At 39.8% G+C, this 20,347-nt stretch overlaps 1 protein-coding gene across 2 annotated transcripts in view; it reads right to left on the minus strand.

The window, feature by feature from the left end:
• The window catches only part of bmp1a (bone morphogenetic protein 1a), a 177,645-nt gene that overhangs the window by 38,401 nt on the left and 118,897 nt on the right, over nucleotides 1-20,347 (minus strand). For both annotated transcript variants that reach the window (XR_009826541.1, XM_062050700.1), the window contains exons 7-12: nucleotides 15,483-15,607; nucleotides 9,079-9,194; nucleotides 8,891-8,993; nucleotides 4,858-4,974; nucleotides 335-480; nucleotides 74-269 (exon numbers count right to left, since the gene is read on the minus strand). Coding sequence is in view for 1 of the 2 variants with exons in the window: in XM_062050700.1 (XP_061906684.1) it covers nucleotides 74-269; nucleotides 335-480; nucleotides 4,858-4,974; nucleotides 8,891-8,993; nucleotides 9,079-9,194; nucleotides 15,483-15,607 (803 nt within the window). In the remaining variant the exon portion in view is untranslated. The remainder of the gene's footprint in view (nucleotides 1-73; nucleotides 270-334; nucleotides 481-4,857; nucleotides 4,975-8,890; nucleotides 8,994-9,078; nucleotides 9,195-15,482; nucleotides 15,608-20,347) is intronic.

A 20,347-nucleotide genomic window follows, 5' to 3' on the forward strand; every position in this document is an offset into this window, starting at 1 on the left:
AGGAGTTAGGACTCTTCCAGCCGGGCCCCCGCTCCCAGGAGGCCACCTTCTCGATGATGGCGTGACTGCGCACCTTTGAAGAAGTTGGCGGCGAAGCCGGCCTTGTTGACGGAGCCGTCAGAGACAAACTTCATCCACAGCTGGTTGGAGCTGGTCTTGATGTCGTCGGGCTTGTCGTAGCCACAGAAGCGTCCCAGCAGGGGGCTGTTCTCAGAGTTGCCATCACGCACCTCCAGGTAGTCGTAGGCACAACTGTCATGTCTCTCGATCTGAACGACAACGTTGTTTTCATTATGGACCCAAAACTGTAAAGAAGGCCAGGGCAAGGTCTTACTTCAAAGGACTGGAAGGTGAGGCCTACGTGGTAGCCCTGAGCCACCGTCACCTTCCACACGCACGCCTTGTTGGGCCGGTAGTCGTCAGGGTAGTTGGGCGACTGGATCTGCCCGCTGTCCTTCTTCACCTCCCCGCCGCAGATGGCTGCAGGTGACAGCAAGGCAGGGCGTTAACAACCTCCTTGGCGGCAGAATGAACGTTCTTACGAGAAGGGAAGGACTTTGGCCTCCATCAAGGCTTGTGCAAAGCCTGGAAACTATGGCGCTGTTTCTGAGGCCACAATCTGAGTAATGCAGCATAAAAATGTCTGACACATGTGGGCGTGGCCTTCTGGACTACAGGTTGGGACATAAAACCATGTCAATACATCCCCGTACTAGGGTTGTACGGCATACCGGTACTAGTATAGTATTGCGGTACTAATCAATCATATTCGGTACTATACTCTGTTTGAAAAGTACCGGTTCCCCGGCATGACGCTGTGTCGTCACGTGGTGACATTGCTGGTTTTACGAGCAGAGGAGCATGTTCGGCAGCGCACACACACAGAGTACTTAAAGGGAGAACCATACTTGCCAACCCTTCCAATTTTTCCGGGAGACTCCCGAATTTCAGTGCCCCTCCCGAAAATCTTCCGAGGCAACCATCCTCACGAATTTCTCCCGATTTTCACCCAGACAACAATATTAAGGGCGTGCCGTGATGGCACTGCCTTTAGCGTCCGCTTTTTCACCATAAAAACAGCGTGCAGGCCCAGTCACATGTTGTATGCAGCTTCTGCATACACACGAAATTGACTGCAAGACATACTTGATCAACAGCCATACAGGTCACACTGAGGGGGGCCGTTTAAACAACTTTAACGCTGTTACAAATATGCGCCACACTGTGAACACACACCAAACAAAAATGACAAACATATTTCGAGGGAACATCCGCACCGTAACACAACAGAACAAATACTGTATTTTCCGCACTATAAGGCGCACCGGATTATAAGGCGCACCTTCAATGAATGGCCTATTTTAAAACTTTGTTCATACAGTATATAAGGCGCACCGCATTATAAGGCGCATAGAATAAACGCTACAGTGGAGGCTGGGGTTATGTTATGCATCCATTAGATGGAGCTGCGCTAAAGGGAATGTCAACAAAACAGTCAGATAGGTCAGTCAAACTTTATTAATAGATTACAAACCAGCGTTCTGACAACTCTGTTCACTCCCAAAATGAATAAACAGCTGTTTTATTATTTTCCCCGAGGTAAAGTCAGTGACGTGGTATAACATGTAGTGCAACATTTATATCACATAGTGGAGGGAAACTTTTCCCTGATTCAATAAACACGTAAAAAACAGTCTGATACTGTTACGGTAAATCAAACGCAATCACAATATAGTAACACTCCAAATAGTGCAAAGCAATAACAATATATCAATAACTCAACGTTGCTCAAACGTTAATGTCACACAACACATTAATGTTAAAGGCCTACTGAAATGAATTTTTTTTATTTAAACGGGGATAGCAGATCTATTCTATGTGTCATACTTGATCATTTCGCGATATTGCCATATTTTTGCTGAAAGGATTTAGTATAGAACAACGACGATAAAGATTGCAACTTTTGGTATCTGATAAAAAAAAGGCTTGCACCTACCGGAAGTAGCGTGACGTAGTCAGTTGAACATATACGCAAAGTTCCCTATTGTTTACAATGATGGCCGCATGAAGTGAGAGAGATTCGGACCGAGAAAGCGACAATTTCCCCATTAATTTGAGCGAGGATGAAAGATTTGTGGATGAGTAAAGTGCAAGTGAAGGACTAGTGGGGAGTTGAAGCTATTCAGATAGGGAAGATGCTGTGAGAGCCGAGGGTGACCTGATATTCAGCTGGGAATGACTACAACAGTAAATAAACACAAGACATATATATACTCTATTAGCCACAACACAACCAGGCTTATATTTAATATGCCACAAATTAATCCTGCATAAAAACACCTGCGTGTTTGTTATGCTAGCTCCTAGCTCCTCTGCTAGCTCCTAGCTCCATAGAACACGCCAATACAATTCAAACACCTGATCAACACACACAATCACTCAGCCCAAAAGACAGTTTACCTAACCCAAGGTTCATAAAGCTTATATATTTTTAAAAAGTTACGTACGTGACGCGCACATACGGTCAAGTTATCGAATGTTTAGCAGCCAAGGCTGCATACTCACGGTACCTGATATTCAGCTGGGAATGACTACAACAGTAAATAAACACAAGACATATATATACTCTATTAGCCACAACACAACCAGGCTTATATTTAATATGCCACAAATTAATCCTGCATAATAACACCTGCGTGTTTGTTATGCTAGCTCCTAGCTCCTCTGCTAGCTCCTAGCTCCATAGAACACGCCAATACAATTCAAACACCTGATCAACACACACAATCACTCAGCCCAAAAGACCGTTCACCTAACCCAAGGTTCATAAAGCTTATATATTTTTAAAAAGTTACGTACGTGACGCGCACTTACGGTACGGTACGTGTTATGCTAGCTCCTAGCTCCTCTGCTAGCTCCTAGCTCCATAGAACACGCCAATACAATTCAAACACATGATCAACACACACAATCACTCAGCCCAAAAGACCGTTCACCTAACCCAAGGTTCATAAAGCTTATATATTTTAAAAAAGTTACGTACATACGCAAAAAAAAGCCAAAGCTGCATACTCACAGTAGCACGTCTGCGTCTTTGTCATCCAAATCAAAGTAATCCTGGTAAGAGTCTGTGTTGTCCCAGTTCTCTACAGGCGTCTGTGTATCCAAATCAAAAGTCCTCCTGGTTAGAGTCTCTGTTATCCGAGTTCTTCCATCTTGACTGCATCTTTCGGGAATGTAAACAAAGAAGCGCCGGCTGTGTACTGTTGTGGCTGACTACGTTCGAAAAATACGTCCATTTCGCACCGACAACTTTCTTCTTTGCTTGCTTGGCTTCCTTCTCCATAATGCAATGAACATGATTGAAACAGATTCACGAACACAGATGTCCAGAATACTGTGGAATTATGAAATGAAAACAGAGCTTTTTCCTATCGGCTTCAATGTGGAAGGCATATCCGTGTTCGCCGGGCTACGTCACGCGCATACGTCATCCGCAGAGGCGTTTCGAACCGGAAGTTTAGCGGCAAATTTAAAATGTCACTTTATAAGTTAACCCGGCCGTATTGGCATGTGTTATAATGTTAAGATTTCATCATTGATATATAAACTATCAGACTGCGTGGTCGGTAGTAGTGGGTTTCAGTAGGCCTTTAAGTTCGCTTGCTAGTGCTGTTGCCTTCATTGGAATAGTGATTGTACTGACACTTCTACTTGCTGCTCTCTGTTCAACAACCCACTGTTCGAGTTTGTCCTACAACTGTAGCCATCTCGCTTTGTTCCCTCGGAAACTCTGTTTAGTCTTCTTTACTTGGCGCAGGACATCTTGTTGCTTACGGCTGCTTACCGTAGTTGCAAGACCTGTTGTGGCTCAACCGGATTATAAGGCGCACTGTCAGCTTTTGAGAAAATTGGAGGTTTTTAGGTGTGCCTTATAGTGCGGAAAATACGAAACCCAGAATCCCTTGCATCCCTAACTCTTCCGGGCTACAATATACACCCCCGCTACCACCAAACCCAACCCACCTCAACCCCCCCAAACCCCGCCCCCCAATCTCCCGGATTCGAAGGTCTCAAGGTTGGCAAGTATGGGGAGAATGGATGCATTTTGGTGTAAAAAGTAAAGATAAAGGTGAAGTTATAACACTGAAACACCCTCAGGAAGAGGTGCTTTAAGACATGGCTAGCTAGCTAGCAGCTAACATCCATCCACAGTGTTTTATCTACTTCTAAATCACTAATCCTGGCCTCCATGGTGATAAATGAAGTATGTTTTTTTACATCTACCCTTATCACTGGAGGACGAGGAATAGCTAAACATGCTTCACTACACACCGTAGGAGGATACAATAGCTCACCTGTGTCACCACAAAAGCTAGCGCGCCTGAATGTAAACAAACGCCATAGGTGGATCTACACCTGACATCCACTGTAATGATACTAAGTACAAGGGTGTATCTAGTCGATACTACTATGATTACATTAATATTTTTTAGCATCACAAAATCTTTTTCCCTCTTTTTAAAATTCATATTATGTTTATAAAGTCAGTAAATATGTCCCTGGACACATTTTGAATATGACCAATGTATGATCCTGTAACTACTTGGTATCGGATCGATACCTAAATGTGTGGTATCATCCAAAACTAATGTAAAGTATCAAGGAAGAGAAGAATAAGTGATTTTTACATTTTAACAGAAGTGTAGATAGAACATGTTAAAAGAGAAAATAAGCAATAACTCAATGTTATTAAAAAAAACTATTGATTTTGAATCGAGAATCGTTCCAATCGAGAATTGACTCTGAATGGAATCGTTACCCCCGATGATGGAATGCCAAACAAGTCTCACTCACCTTCGTAAACGGCAGAGAAACCTTTTCCAACCCAGTTGCTGCTGCTGCGGAACTCGATCCACAGCCGGCTGTCGGTGGAGATGATTGGCTCAGGAAGTTTGTCTCCGCAAAACCGGCCTGAGTCACACATGTCAGAAGACTTCAATAACAATCACACACACACACACACACACACAGGTTTTATACAGTTTGAGGAGGTATTAACTTTGACAACTAGCATTATCAGTACTGGGGGAATATTGTGAATGTACAGTATAGGGTTGTACGGTATACCGGTACTAGTATAGTACCATGATACTAATGAATCATAATCTGTACTATACCGCCTATAAAAAGTACTGGTTCACCCACCCTTTTTTTTTTAACGTTGTCGTCACGTCGTGACATTGCTGGTTTTACCAGGAGAGGAGCATGTTCGGCAGCGCGTACACACAGAGTACTTACAAGCAGACATAGTGTGTAGACAGAAAAGGGAGAATGGACGCATTTTGGTGTAAAAAGTAAAGATAAAGGTGAAGTTATAACACTGAAACACCCTCAGGAAGAGGTGCTTTAAGACATGGCTAGCTAGTTAGCGGCCAACATCCATCCACAGTGTTTTAGCTACTTCTAAATCACTAATCCTGGTCTCCATGGCGACAAATAAAGTAAGTTTCTTACAATTATCATTATCACTGCAGGACGAGGAATAGCTAAACATGCTTCACTACACACCCTAGGAGGATACAATAGCTCACCGGCGTCACAATGTAAACAAACGCCATGGGTTGATCTACACCTGACATCCACTGTAATAATACCAAGTACAACAGCGTATCTAGTCTAATCTATGATTACATCGATATTTTTTTCATCACAAAATCTTTCTTCCTTTTTAAGAAATTCATATTATGTTTATAAAGTCAGTAAATATGTCCCTGGACACATGAGGACTTTGAATATGACCAATGTATGATCTTGTAACTACTTGGTATCGGATCGATACCTAAATGTGTGGTATCACCCAAAACTAATGTAAAGTATCAAAGAAGAGAAGAATAAGTGATTATTACATTTTAACAGAAGTGTAGATAGAACATGTTAAAAGAGAAAATAAGCAGATATTAACAGTAAATGAGTAAGTAGATTGATAATCAATTTTTAGTTTGTCCCTCATAATGTAGACAAAATAATAGGTAGATAAATGACACAATATGTTACTGCATACGTCAGCAGACTAATTAGGAGTGTTTGTTTGTTTACTTACTACTAAAAGACAAGTTGTCTAGTATGTTCACTATTTTATTTAAGGACTAAATTACAATAATAAACATATGTTTCATGTACCCTAACATTTTTTGTTCGCATAAAGACAATAATGACATTTTTGTGGTACCCTTTATTTAGAAAAGTATTGAAAGGTACATTTTGGTACCGGTACCAAAATATTGGTATCGGGACAACACCAGCGGGTATTAATTCAAATGTGAAAGTTACCCATCCCTAATTCTACTAGTCGACAATCACACATTTCTGCAGGTGTTCTACTTCCCTCCCTTCCCTCGCTTGATGACGGCCTCCCACTTCCACCCAGACCCAGTGTACATCTTTAACATTACAATACACATAATAAAATTAAGCCTGAAGCGCTGCCAACCAACCATTACAGAAGTGGTAGATGTTTTTTCCTTTCTTCCGCTAACAGGCTAACCTAGCATGATCTTGCTGTTCAGATGTAACTGTAATGTTAGCAGTGTAACTCACAAAACTACTTTTTTCCTACGCTTTAAACCCTGCTGTTGTAAAAGCGGTGACGCTAGTTTATGGATTTTTCTTTGCAATGGCCATAATGTTTTGTGTTCAATAGTTTTCATTAAACCCAAGCAGAAACATTGGAATGGTGTGATGTTTTTGCTATGGCGCCATCTTTTGGACGAGGTCACTCACTGTAGTTGATGAAATGTTTTGATGCCTTAAACCGAAAGTAAAACCGTCCATAGCGTTTTTGCTCAAAAGGATTCTTAATTCATCATTCCAAGCAACGTTTGTAAGTTTTACAATATAACTAAAACAATTATTACTTACAAAAGTGTCCCATGTGTGAGGTGTATCGGAGTGTTTTCATGCATATTTGTACATGCTATCATAATGTAATCAAGCTAGTGTCGTTAGCATTAGCTAATATGCTAACACTTTTACGAGTGTCTGTGTTAGTATTATTAATATACAATAGCATTTTTGTGTATTGTTTCAGTTTCACAAATTCCTCCGTAAATTAACCAAAACGTCACCGTGGAGTTATTGAGTCTGTTTAGCTGATTGGAGAGCTAGCTTCCCCAGCTAGTGGGTACATGACCATGACTTCTGTTTTGTTTGATCGGCCGTTTTACTGCCACGTTACAGACACTGTTTGGAAACAATTAAGGTATGCAAATAAACATTTACATAATCTTTCTGTGTAAATAACAAATTTCACAACATATATATCTGTGACTTATAGTCCAGTGTGGCTAATATATGGGAAAATTGTTTTCTTCTAAAATTTAGTGGGTGTGGCTTATATACCAGTGAGCTCTACAGTTCTAAAAATACAGTATATGTATTATGTTTAAAGGTGATAACGTTCAGAATGAGGGTTTCTGCAAACACACACTCTAATAAAGATAGGCCTGGATGAATACAGCTCATTAGCATTAACGGTACAGTCAAGTAAAAGAATGCCTTTTAAGTAAGGTTTAAGAAAAAAAAAATTTAAACTGTCTAAATCCCAACATTAAGGCTATTTTTGGGCAAACTAGGGTTGTCCCAATACCAATATTTTAGTACCGGTACCAGTACCAAAATGTATTTCGATACTTTGATACTTTTCTAAATAAAGGGGACCACACAAAATTTTATTATTATCTTTATTGTAACAAAAAATGTTAGGGTACATGAAACATATGTTTATTATTGTAATTTAGTCCTTAAATAAAATAGTGAACATACTAGACAACTTGTCTTTTAGTAGTAAGTAAACAAACAAAGACTCCTAATTAGTCTGCTGACGTATGCAGTAACATATTGTGTCATTTATCTACCTATTATTTTGTCTACATTATGAGGGACAAACTGTAAAAATGTATTATTAATCCTCTTGTTCATTTACTGTTAATGTCTGCTTATTTTCTGTTTCAACATGTTCTATCTACACTTCTGTTAAATAGTAATAATCACTTATTCTTCTCTTCTTTGATACTTTACATTAGTTTTGGATGATACCACACATTTGGGTATCGATCCGATACCAAGTAGTTACAGGATCATACATTGGTCATATTCAAAGTCCTCCTGTGTCCAGGGACGTATTTACTGACTTTATAAACATAATATGAATTTTAAAAAATGGAAAAAAGATTTTGTGACGATAAAAAATATCGATGTAGTCATAGTAGCTCTTGTACTTGGTATCATTACAGTGGACGGCAGGTGTAGATCCACCCATGGCATTTGTTTACATTCAGGTGTGCTAGCTTGCTGTTAGCGGTTAGCTATTGTATCCTCCTAGGGTGTGTAGTGAAGCACGTTTAGCTATTCCTCGTCCTGCAGTGATAATGATGATTGTAAGAAACGTACTTTATTTGTTGCCATGGAGGCCAGGATTAGTGATTTAGAAGTAGCTAAAACACTGTGGATGGATGTTAGCTGCTATACAGCTAGCCATGTTTTAAAGCACCTCTTCCTGAGGGTGTTTCAGTGTTATAACTTCACCTTTATCGTAACTTTTTACACTAAAATGCATCCATTCTCCCTTTTCTGTCTACACATTGTGTCTGCTTGTAAGTACTCTGTGTGTGTGCGCTGCCCAACATGCTCCTCTGCTCGTAAACCCAGCAATGTCACCACGTGACGACACGCTGTCATGCCCGGGAAGTGGTACTTTTCAAACAGAGTATAGTACCGTTTTTGATTCATTAGTACCTCGATACTATAGTAGTACCGGTATACCGTACAACCCTAGGGCAAACCTCTAAAAATAGTATCAAAGAAATAAACAATTGTGTTTCTTCCAAACCTTTGAGCGGTGCCTTCCTCCAGTATCCATCCCTGATCTCCACATGGTCATACCAACACAGGTGACTCCTGTACAGATCCATGGAGGTGAAGTTCAGAATGATCTTAAAAGAGGCAAAAAGCAGGTGATTATTGACACCAAAACAGCGCAGATGTCAAAGACTTACTTGCCATTTTCCATGTGCTCACCTTTTCTCCTGGTGTGACTGATATTCTCCAGATGCAGTGCATGTAGGCCGAGTATCCATTAGGGAAACCTGGCGAGGAGAAGTTCCCGCTGCTATCCTGCAGACTGTCCCCACATCCTGTTGGTAGACACAGCTCTGTACGTTAAGACCGTGTGGAACAGCAAATGAGGCTGAAACAACTAAGCCCCCCACTTCAAACAAAACACCTCAGGGGTCGCATACACACCTGTGTTGTTTTATAGCAGCCCATGCTCGCTATGTGTTGATGTGGCCACCCCCACCCCTATGGTCAAAATGTTGCATGGATGATGTTTTACAGATCATCTTCAAGTCACTTTCTGACAATCTCTTCAGGATGCGCCGTTTTGTGGGCGGTCTGATTTACGTGGCTCACCTTCGACAGCTTCTTCTCCCCGTCATCGTTGTTGTAGCGGTGTAGCATGCAAGGACGGGAGTGGAAGGAGTGTCAAAAGATGGCGCTAACTGTTTTAATGATATTCAGACTTTACTTCAATCAATAATGGAGCAGCATCTCCTCATCCGTGGCTCACTAGTGCAACAACAACGCCCGAAATGTGTCCCGTGAAAAACCGTCCGAGCGGAACTCTCTAATAACTAAAGTTCCTTGGGTGAATAATGTAAACTCACTACACCGGTATGTTTTAGTGCTTTCATGGCGAGTTTACTGACAGATATAAGTAAGAACTTTACACTACTTTATATTAGAAATGGCAACAGTGGAGGATGAATGTCACATAACAAGAAGATAGAGAAAAAGAAGAAGCGCACCACGGACTACAGCGGCGGACGCGCGCAAATTTTCAGGACTTATGCAGATCCCAAATACACATCAGCAGGTACCAGAAGGTAAGAAAAGTAGCTTTTGCATAATATTGTGAAACAAACCCACCAGATAATATGTCTGCTGATAGGTGCAATTTTACGGTCCTTATACACACACCATAATAATACCTGTATGTTTAATGCGCCAACAATCCATCAAGCGGTGTGGCTTCATAGCTTACGGAAGTTGTACTAAAACATTTTGAAAGATTTTTTAGCGCTGTGTGTAAAGTTCTATATTCTCAATGTAACATTTAAAGTTTTGCTGTTTCTCTTATGTGTGACTGTCATCTACTGGTCACACTTATTACACAATGTACCAAATAAAATAGCTTCGAGGTCGGTAAGCAAACCAAAAAATTATTCCTTACATTAGGCGCACCGGGTTGTAAGGCGTACTGTCGATTTTTGAGAAAATGAACAGATTTTAAGTGCGCCTTAGGTTTTTTTTGTTTGTTTGGTGTTTGTTTCACAGTACCTGTATTATGATTTCCCTATCAAATGTTTTATTTTTATTTATTTATTTTTTTTTGTCATAAAGAAATACAATCATGTGTGCTTACCGACTGTATCCCCGCAGACTGTATTGATCTATATTGATATATACTGTATATATTGTGTTTTTTATGTTGATTTAATAAAAAATAATTTTTTTAATTTTTTTATTTTTATTTATTTTTTTATTTTTAATTTCTTGTGCGGCCCAGTACCAATCGGTCCACGGACCGGTACCGGGCCGCGGCCCGGCGGTTGGGGACCACTGACCTAGTATATACAATAATATAAACCAATTCAATGTATTATTATTGTATTATTTCATATCTTCATTTAAATAAAAATATATGTTTATCTTTTTTAGATACAGTCAATAAATAATGTGAACATGTATCATAACATGGAAATCTAAGAGAACGTGTTGTGAATGAGGATGGTTGTGGACTGGGAATTTTTTTAATTTATTTTTTACACATTTTCATTTAAAATAAAACAGTTTTTCCAACGTATTAAATTTTAGACGATTTCTCTTCTTAGTTATTATTTTTCCGGCTGTAGAAAAGACCCGCTCACAGGGCACAGAGGAGGCGTCCGTGCGACACAGTTCGCATATCGGTCACGTGACCGAAACAGCTCATGATCGGTCACGTGACTTTCTAAAAGCGGTACGCGCACCAACACAGGGTTTTGCTCTATGAGCTCGACGCATGCGCCGATGCATCGGTGTTGCCGGACCCATCACTACCGGACTGCCTCTTCGATCCTCGACCCCCGCGTGGACGCGGACCTCCTATGCCTCGCCATTCGCCCTGACCATCTGCCTGCCCCCACGGACTGCCTTCATGTTTTGTCCCTCCTCTCGATCCAACACTAGGTAACACACGCTACAGCTAATCATACACATAGCCTCACACACACACTTTTGGATTTTGTCACACACCATTGTATAGTTTATTAATTATATTTGTCATTATTTATTATATTATTTTGTTTATATATATAATAAATACATAGAGCAATATTGCCCCCTTGTGGAACTGTGTCGTCACAACTCCCTCCTCCAACCATTACAAAAAGATTGCAATCATTACATCATTTTCACATTAAACTCTAATCTGGCTGTAAGCAGGCTACTGTCTGAACACATTTTGTTGTCATTTACACAAATCATATTTATAATGGGGGTTATCGGAGTCACACACCTCTTCTAAAGTTTTACCTATCATTGCAGGGACTCCCATCCCTAGTCATAATTATTCTCCAAAATAGAGGGTTACAAATTGAATAGTTGAGCAGAAAGCAGGTGAAAATAAAATGTTTTAGGAACTCAAGTGAAAGCTCCACCACTCCCGTCTATGACTACTTGTCTACAGACACGCTCTTCAAGCTAAATATTCTGTAAACCTGCCAGAGCCAAAATACTTGTCCTCTTCCTTGTTGACTGTGATTGCACAAAGTTCTTGGAATTGCTACAAATGTACTGAGAGCTACGGTAGTGGAAGCCATGTTTCCTTGCATAAACACTGTAGTGTCATGTCTGCATGCGGGTCACACTGCATTCACATTAGAAATCGCTTTTTTTTTGTAATGTGAACAAGTGCTAAAAAGATCAGATTTGACAAAAACATCTGAATTGGACCTCCGACTGCAGAGTGAACGTAGCCAAAGAAAGACATCAGAATTTTCTCTCGCCGACGACGGTTTCTGGATTTGAACGCACGTATATTTTTAGTAAGAAATCCACCAAACCCTTAGTACATGAGGCCCCAGATGACAATGAAAGAAACATCCTCTGAAAATAAACCTGTGCCTCTATAAATAACCAAGAAGTGATACATTATGTACGTGATGATGCCAGGGAGAAGAAAAACCTGCCTTGCTTAGCTGGAACATGAATAATGCAAAGACCTGAGGTTGATGCCAGGACTAAATTTCTATCTGTGAGCCCTCCTTGTGATCTTAACCCCACTTTCACTTGGCAGCAGGAAAGAAAACATCTCCCCAACTCTTCACCTTGAAGGCTTTCCTCAAAAAGCTCCTAAGTCACAGGTCTCCAACTCAAGGCCCGGGGACCAAATCTGGGCCGCCACATAATTTTATATGTCCCACAAAAATAATACACATCAATAAAGTACTTGATCTTGTCTTACTAAATGTGGACACGCTTCCTAATTTGACAGAGAAAAAAGCATGAAATTGCATACCTTTTAAACTTTAATATGATCTAACTTTGCAACAAATATTATATAACCATTTATTCCAAACATGCTTTTGATAACCTAATATTAATTACTTACATGTCTTAAAATCCATATCCATAAAATTGTACACTGTGAAAACAATGATTTTGCAGTTAAAAAAAAATAATTACACCGTTTTTCCATTTACAGTAATACCCCGTGAAATCAACAAACGGAGATTTTAGGGTAAAAAAACGGCAGCTCAATCGCCAAAATTTTACCGTAAAAAAATCCCAGCTGTGCATGTCTTTGGCCTATTTACAGTAATACACCGTAATAACAACAACTGTAGATTTTGCAGAGAAAAAAAACTGCAAGTTCAGAACTTTACCATACAAAAACTTAAAATGTGGTATAGTTTTTCCATTTACAGTAATACACCGTAAAACTGCAACCTTAGATTTGATGGTAAAAAAAAAAATGGCAGCACAGTCACCAGAAAATGTACTTTACTGGTATACCGTTTTTACATTTACAGTAATACGCTGTAAAAACAACAACTGTAGATTTTACTATTTAAAAAACTGGCAACTCCGTTGCCAGAATTCTACCTTGGGAAATCATTTTTCAACTTACAGTAATATGCTGTAAAACCACCGTATTTTTAAGATAACATTCTGGAAAATGATCTGCCAGTTTTTAACGGAAAAAAAGCGCTACGGTTGTTCCAATCTACTCATAGTATTATATTGAACAAATCTAGTCATAGACTTAGATTGAACAAATCTAGTCATAGACTTAGATTGGTCAGATCTAGTCATAATACTTAGATTGGTCACATCTCGTCATAGACTTAGATTGGACAGATCTAGTCATAGACTTAGATTGGTCAGATCTAGTCTTATACTAAGATTGGCAAGATCTAGTCTTAGACATACATTGATCAGATCTAGTCTTAGACTTATATTGGTCAAATCTAGTCTTAGACTTAGATTGATCTGATCTAGTCTCAGACTTAGATTGGTCAGATTTAGCCATAGACTTACATTGGTCAGATCTAGTCTTAGACTTACATTGGTCAGATCTAGTCATAGACTTAGATTTATCAAATCTAGCCATATACTTGGATTGGTCAGATTTAGTCTTAGACTTAGATTTGTCAGATCTGGTTTTAGACTTAGATTGGTCAGAATTAGTCGTAATACTTAGATTGGTCACATCGAGTCATAGACTCAGATTGGTCACATCTAGTCTTAGACTTATATTGGTCAGATCTAGTTTTAGACTTAGATTGGGCAGATCTAGTCATAATACCTAGATTGGTCAGATCTGGTTTTAGACTTAGATTGGTCAGAATTAGTCGTAATACTTAGATTGGTCACATCGAGTCATAGACTCAGATTGGTCACATCTAGTCTTAGACTTAGATTGGTCAGATCTAGTTTTAGACTTAGATTGGGCAGATCTAGTCATAATACCTAGATTGGTCAGATCTAGCCATAGACTTAGATTGGTCAAATCTAGTCTTAGACTTATTGGTCAGATCTGGTTTTAGACTTAAATTGGTCACATCTAGTCTTAGACTTACATTGGTCATATCTTGTCATAGACTTAAATTGGTCACACCTAGTTTTAGACTTCAATTGGTCACATCTAGTCTTGGATAAGAAACAAAAAAACAATGAAAGTGTCAACTGTACATGGCTTGTATATATGCATTTTCATGAAAGGAATAAAAAGAAATGATGATAATGATGATGATTGGTCAGATTTAGTCTTAGACTTACATTGGTCAGATCTAGTCTGAAGACTCGCCCCCTCAGAGTCCAGTTCTTTCAAACATCTTTTTTTCTTTCGAGGAAATTCAAACACCTTAGTGTAATTCAAACCAAAACCTCAAATAAACCACAGTAATATTTACAATAAAATTCTGGCAACTGTTCCGGCAAACGAGCCAGTTCTTACCGATAAAACCTACAGTGTTGTTTAACAGTGTACGTGAATAATGAATGAATGAATAATGAAACGCATATCTAATAAATACATGAATATTCCTCTGAGGGCAGCCATGACTGAGTTTGAAAGCCCTGCTCTAAGCAGTGCAACAAAGAACCCCTCCGGTGATGAGTTTAATGCTTGTTGATGTTAAACCATTAACACACACACACACACACACACACACACACACACACACACACACACACACACACACACACACACACACACACACAGGATGACAAACATTTCCAGGAATGCCACATGAATGGGAGACCTGTAAGAGTGGAAATGTTTTTTTCTTCTAGGGACACATGGACCGCCAGCGACACAACATGTGCCACATGTGCCACATGGACCCCCAGCGACACAACATGTGCCACATGGACCCCCAGCGTCACAACATGTGCCACATGGACCGCCAGCGACACACAACATGTGCCACATCACAGCCTTTCTTGCGCCAAGACGGTGGTGGAGGACGATGACGTGGAGATAACACAGATGTATATTTAAAGCGGACCCATTTAAGGTTAGAACCTCAGCAGCTGCTTGGACTTTGCAGCGTGTTTGACAAGTCTTGCTATCCTGACCTGACCTGTAATTACGTGCATGACATCAGATGGACTCGGCAGAGGTCTGCTCTTAAAGTACCAACGTTAGTACTCTCCATGTGTTTACGCCATGGCAGCAAGTGTAAACAAAGCCTGACGCAAAAGGCCTCTCTCTTACGCAACTCTCCTTTGTTTGCACTGGATGTCTTCTCCTGATGGAACCACAACCTTCCTGCTCCTGGCTAGTGTTCCAACATCAGTAGGATGATTGGCTGCATCCCGGGAACAACTGCATGTGTGCAGAAATAGAGCAGAAAAGAAAGCAGACAGGATCTTACTGGAGCATTTGTAGAGTTTGCGTGCCTGAGTGATGTCCCCCTTGCTCAGCCTGGTCCTCTGGCCAATGGGAGGTCGCACGCCGTTCACGTCGTAGCGCGGCAGGATGGTGTCCAAGAAGATGCCCCTGGAGCGAGGGAGAGAGTTCAATTGGTTTTCATCCTCAGGTTCTATTGATTCAGTCATTTCAACATTTGAGAGATAAAGAGAGGACATGTTTGATGCATGGAGTGGGAAATGAAATCTTATTTCAACTCTCCCGGTCTATTTACAGAACAAAAACAATGTGTCATGCATTCCCATTCGTCACAAAATAATGTATACAAAAGCGCCATCATATTAATTTTGCATCCATTTTCAACATATTTTTTTATAGAATTGATTTTCTTCAACAGAATGGAATTAAAGCAGCATTAAAACGGGCCCTCGCCCCCGTTGCAGCATGGGGTTCACACCAGTCAGCTATGACGCTTTGCGGTCACGTCCTTCCTGATGCCCGTTACCACCACCAAGTTTAAAAAAATATATATATATATATTTTTTTTTAATCCATTTTCTACCGCTTGTTACTCTCGGTGTCTCCTAGCCGCTCAGGCAAATCATATTGTCTAAAAATGCATTTTCCCAATGATAACATGACATCCTCGCGCTCGCCCGACACTGCGGCACGAGCACGCGGCAGGTGCGTGCTCTTTCAGTCAATCAGTGCGCGAGGAAAATATATATATATATATATATATATATATATATATATATATATATATATATATACATACACACACATATGCATACCGTATATACATATATACAGTATATATTATATATATATATATATATATACCAGTGGCGTGCGGTGAGGTTAATGTCTGGTGAGGCACGACTGCATCATCACAGTCAGATTTACAAACATATGAACCTGCAGTGCAGGTGTACCTAATGTTGTGTCCCTGCGGTTGTTCGCGGCTCCTGCAGCGCGAGCATTGTTGTTTTTGCACTTTTTGGCTTCTTGTTAAGTGACTTTTTTTGGGTGGATTCAGTCTTGCACGTGGAGGGTTTGGGTGTGGGCTTTGGTTGGTGTGGCTGCGGCGCTCCCGTCGGGGGTGTATTCTGCGGCGGAGGTGCTTGGCACCAGGAGGCGGGGTTATGAGACGAGCCCCCAGTTTTATGATCGCTCAGCACAAGAAATACGTTACACACATACAGTTGTTGACAAAATACACTGTACATTATATACCTCAGCTAACTAAACTATGGAAATGTATAATATAATTCATATAGCAATACGGTCTCACTGCACAGCAGGCCAGCAGTTAGCCGAGTCATTGCGCACAATCCATGTTGAGGCACAAATCAGTGACGTGCCTCAACTGGCTGCTGATCACCGCACCGTCTCTTCTCAGTATTTGAACAGCAAATGTGAAAATAAAAATAAAAATAATCTAAAACTGGTGAAGTTAAATGGAAAATAACTTTAGTATCATCACTGGATACATATAACAATTTAATTAATTTTTTTTTCTTTTTACTTTTTTTTTCTTTCCATGATGACAGGTGAGGCCGTGCCTCCCCTGCCTCTAGTGACGGCACGCCACTGATATATACACATATACATATATATACATATATATAATCAATCCATCCATCCATCTTCTTCCGCTTATCCGAGGTCGGGTCGCGGGGGCAGCAGCCTAAACAGGGAAGCCCAGACTTCCCTCTCCCCAGCCACTACGTCCAGCTCCTCCCGGGGGATCCCGAGGCGTTCCCAGGCCAGCTGGGAGAGATAGTCTTCCCAACGTGTCCTGGGTCTTCCCCGTGGCCTCCTACCGGTCGGATTATATATATATATATATATATATATATATATATATATATATATATATATATATATATATATATATATATATATATATATATATATATATATATATTATATATAATATATATATATATATATCATATATGTGTATGTATATATATATGTATATATGTGTATATATATATGTATATATATACACCGTATTCTTCTGACTAAGTCGCAGTTTTTGTCATAGTTTGGCCGGGGGTGCGACTTATACTCAGGAGTGATTTATGTGTGAAATTATTAACACATTACCGTAAAATATCAAATAATATTATTTAGCTCATTAACGTAAGAGACTAGACGTATAAGATTTCATGGGACTTGGCAATTAGGAGTGACAGATTGTTTGGTAAACGTATAGCATGTTCTATATGTTATAGTTATTTGAATGACTCTTACCATAATATGTTACGTTAACTAGGGCTGCAACAACTAATCGATTACATCGATTATAAAAATAGTTGGCGATTAATTTAGTCATCGATTCGTTGGATCTATGCTATGGGTATGCGCAGAGGCTACTTTTATTTTTTTATTTTTTTTATAAACCTTTATTTATAAACTGCAACATTTACAAACAGCTGAGAAACAATAATCAAAATAAGTATGGTGCCAGTATGCTGTTATTTTTCAATAAAATACTGGAAAGGTTAGAAATGTAGTTTGTCTCTTTTATCCGATTATTAATCAATTAATCGAAGTAATAATCGACAGATTAATCGATTATCAAATTAGTTGTTAGTTGCAGCCCTAACGTTAACATACCAGGCACGTCCTCAGTTGGTTATTTATGTGTCATATAACATACACTTATTCAGCCTGTTGTTCACTATTCTTTATTTATTTTAAATTGCCTTTTAAATGTCTATTCTTGGTGTTGGGTTTTATCAAATACATTTCCCCAAAAAATGCGACTTATACTCCAGTGCGACTTATGTTTTTTTTCCTTCTTTATTATGCATTTTCGGCCGGTGCGACTTATACTCCGGAGCGACTTATATGCCGAAAAATACGGCATATACTGTATATATATATATATATATATATATATATATATATATATATATATATATATATATATATATATATATATATATATATATATATATATATATATATATATATATATATATATATATGTATATATATATATATATGTATATATATATATATATATATATATATATATATATATGTATATATATATATATATATATATATATATATATATATGTATATATATATATATATATATATATATATATATATATATATATATATATATATATATATACATACATACATACATACATGTTTAGGTATTCCTCGTCCTCCAGTGATACTTGTAAGAAACGTACTTTATTTGTCGCCATGGAGGCCAGGATTAGTGATTTAGAAGTAGCTAAAACACTGCGGATGTCTTAAAGCACCTCTTCCTGAGGGTGTTTCAGTGTTATAACTTCACCTTTATCTTTACTTTGTACACCAAAATGCGACCATTCTTCCTTTTCTGTCTACACACTGTGTCTGCTTGTAAGTACTCTGTGTGTGCGCGCTGCCGAACATGCTACCCTGCTCGTAAAACCAGCAATGTCATGACGTGACGACGACACACCGTCATGCCCGGGAACCGGTACTTTTCAAACAGAGTATAGTACCGTGATTCATTAGTACCGCGATACTATACTTGTACCGGTATATTGTACAACCCTAATTAGAACATTGTTTGACTTCATCCATCCCATACTTTACTCCCACATACTGATATGCTAAAGGTCTTAAGCGTTGTACGTGCATACAAATGTTTCCAATGAGATTTTCCTCTAAGGTTATATTCCTCCTCTGTAGTACGTTGTTGTACAGTGTAATTATTGTATAAATGTTAGCACATGGCCCGCACAGGCTTTGTGAGGCTGCAGGATTATTAGTCCAGATCCCACATGAAAGTTCTCCGTGGCTTGTAAACTGTTGTGAGAACCCGTTGACCCCGATTTTTTCATCATCCTCTCTCTGCGTTTTCTGCTTCCACTCAGTTCAGCGCGTCCACGCACCTATGACGTGTTCACTACCTTGTCTCCTCTCACTTCGCCTCCTTTGTTCGCCTGAAAAAGTGGCCAGTCATCACATTCCTGGCTCACACATCATGACTCTTGGTCTTGGCAGGAGTCGACATGCAGCGACCACACCTGTGATTAATCAGGATATGAAGCAAAAGTGGGAGAAGCGAAGGTCTTTCCTCATGTGAAAACATCCCACATATAAGACAGCCATCATTCTTCAAGTGTCAGGTGCATTATATCGGAGTCCAGAAAGACTCTTTTCACACTGCTGTCTCATTTGACACTTTCTCATCTCCGCTTTTCTCCGAGTATTGGCGAGCGGCAGTCTGGTTGCCATGGTGACATGCCCATCAATGCCAGGCGTGTACAAACACTGCAGCCTGGGCTAACAGTTTTACACCGTCCACAAGCCCCTATGGAGAACCTCCACTCTCACCCGTGTCACGGCAGACAAAGGCCACACTGGCACGTCTCTATTTGACTTGGCACCGTTCGACCCACTGATCCCAGAAGCATTTTGGAGCAAATAAATCCATCTCGGGGGTGCAGAGATACGCACGCCCAAACCAAAGCCTGGGGATGAGCCCCTGCAGCAGAACATCAAGGCATGAAATGGTCCCAACAACAGCCTCGCAGAAGCCTGGCTTCCCACGGGGATTTGGTGTACAGCAGCGTGCAGACTCGCCGGCTAATGACGGAGTAAGACAAGGTGAATTAGCCAATCACGGGCTTGGAATGACTTGTGAAAAGCTAACAGTTGTCGATGTGAAACATTCCTCTCATGTCAACAAAAAGCCCCACAAATGAGTGAAAACAGGAGAGGGAGATCATGTGCCTCACAAGCCATGGTGCCCCAGACTTGTGCAGATCATGAGGTTAAATCATTTTGACAGAGATGACTTCAGGCCAATGGAGGATCAAGTATTCTGTGAAAGCCTTTAGTTAG

This window comes from Entelurus aequoreus, linkage group LG06, assembly GCF_033978785.1.
Source record: "Entelurus aequoreus isolate RoL-2023_Sb linkage group LG06, RoL_Eaeq_v1.1, whole genome shotgun sequence".
Taxonomy (NCBI): Eukaryota; Metazoa; Chordata; class Actinopteri; order Syngnathiformes; family Syngnathidae; genus Entelurus; species Entelurus aequoreus.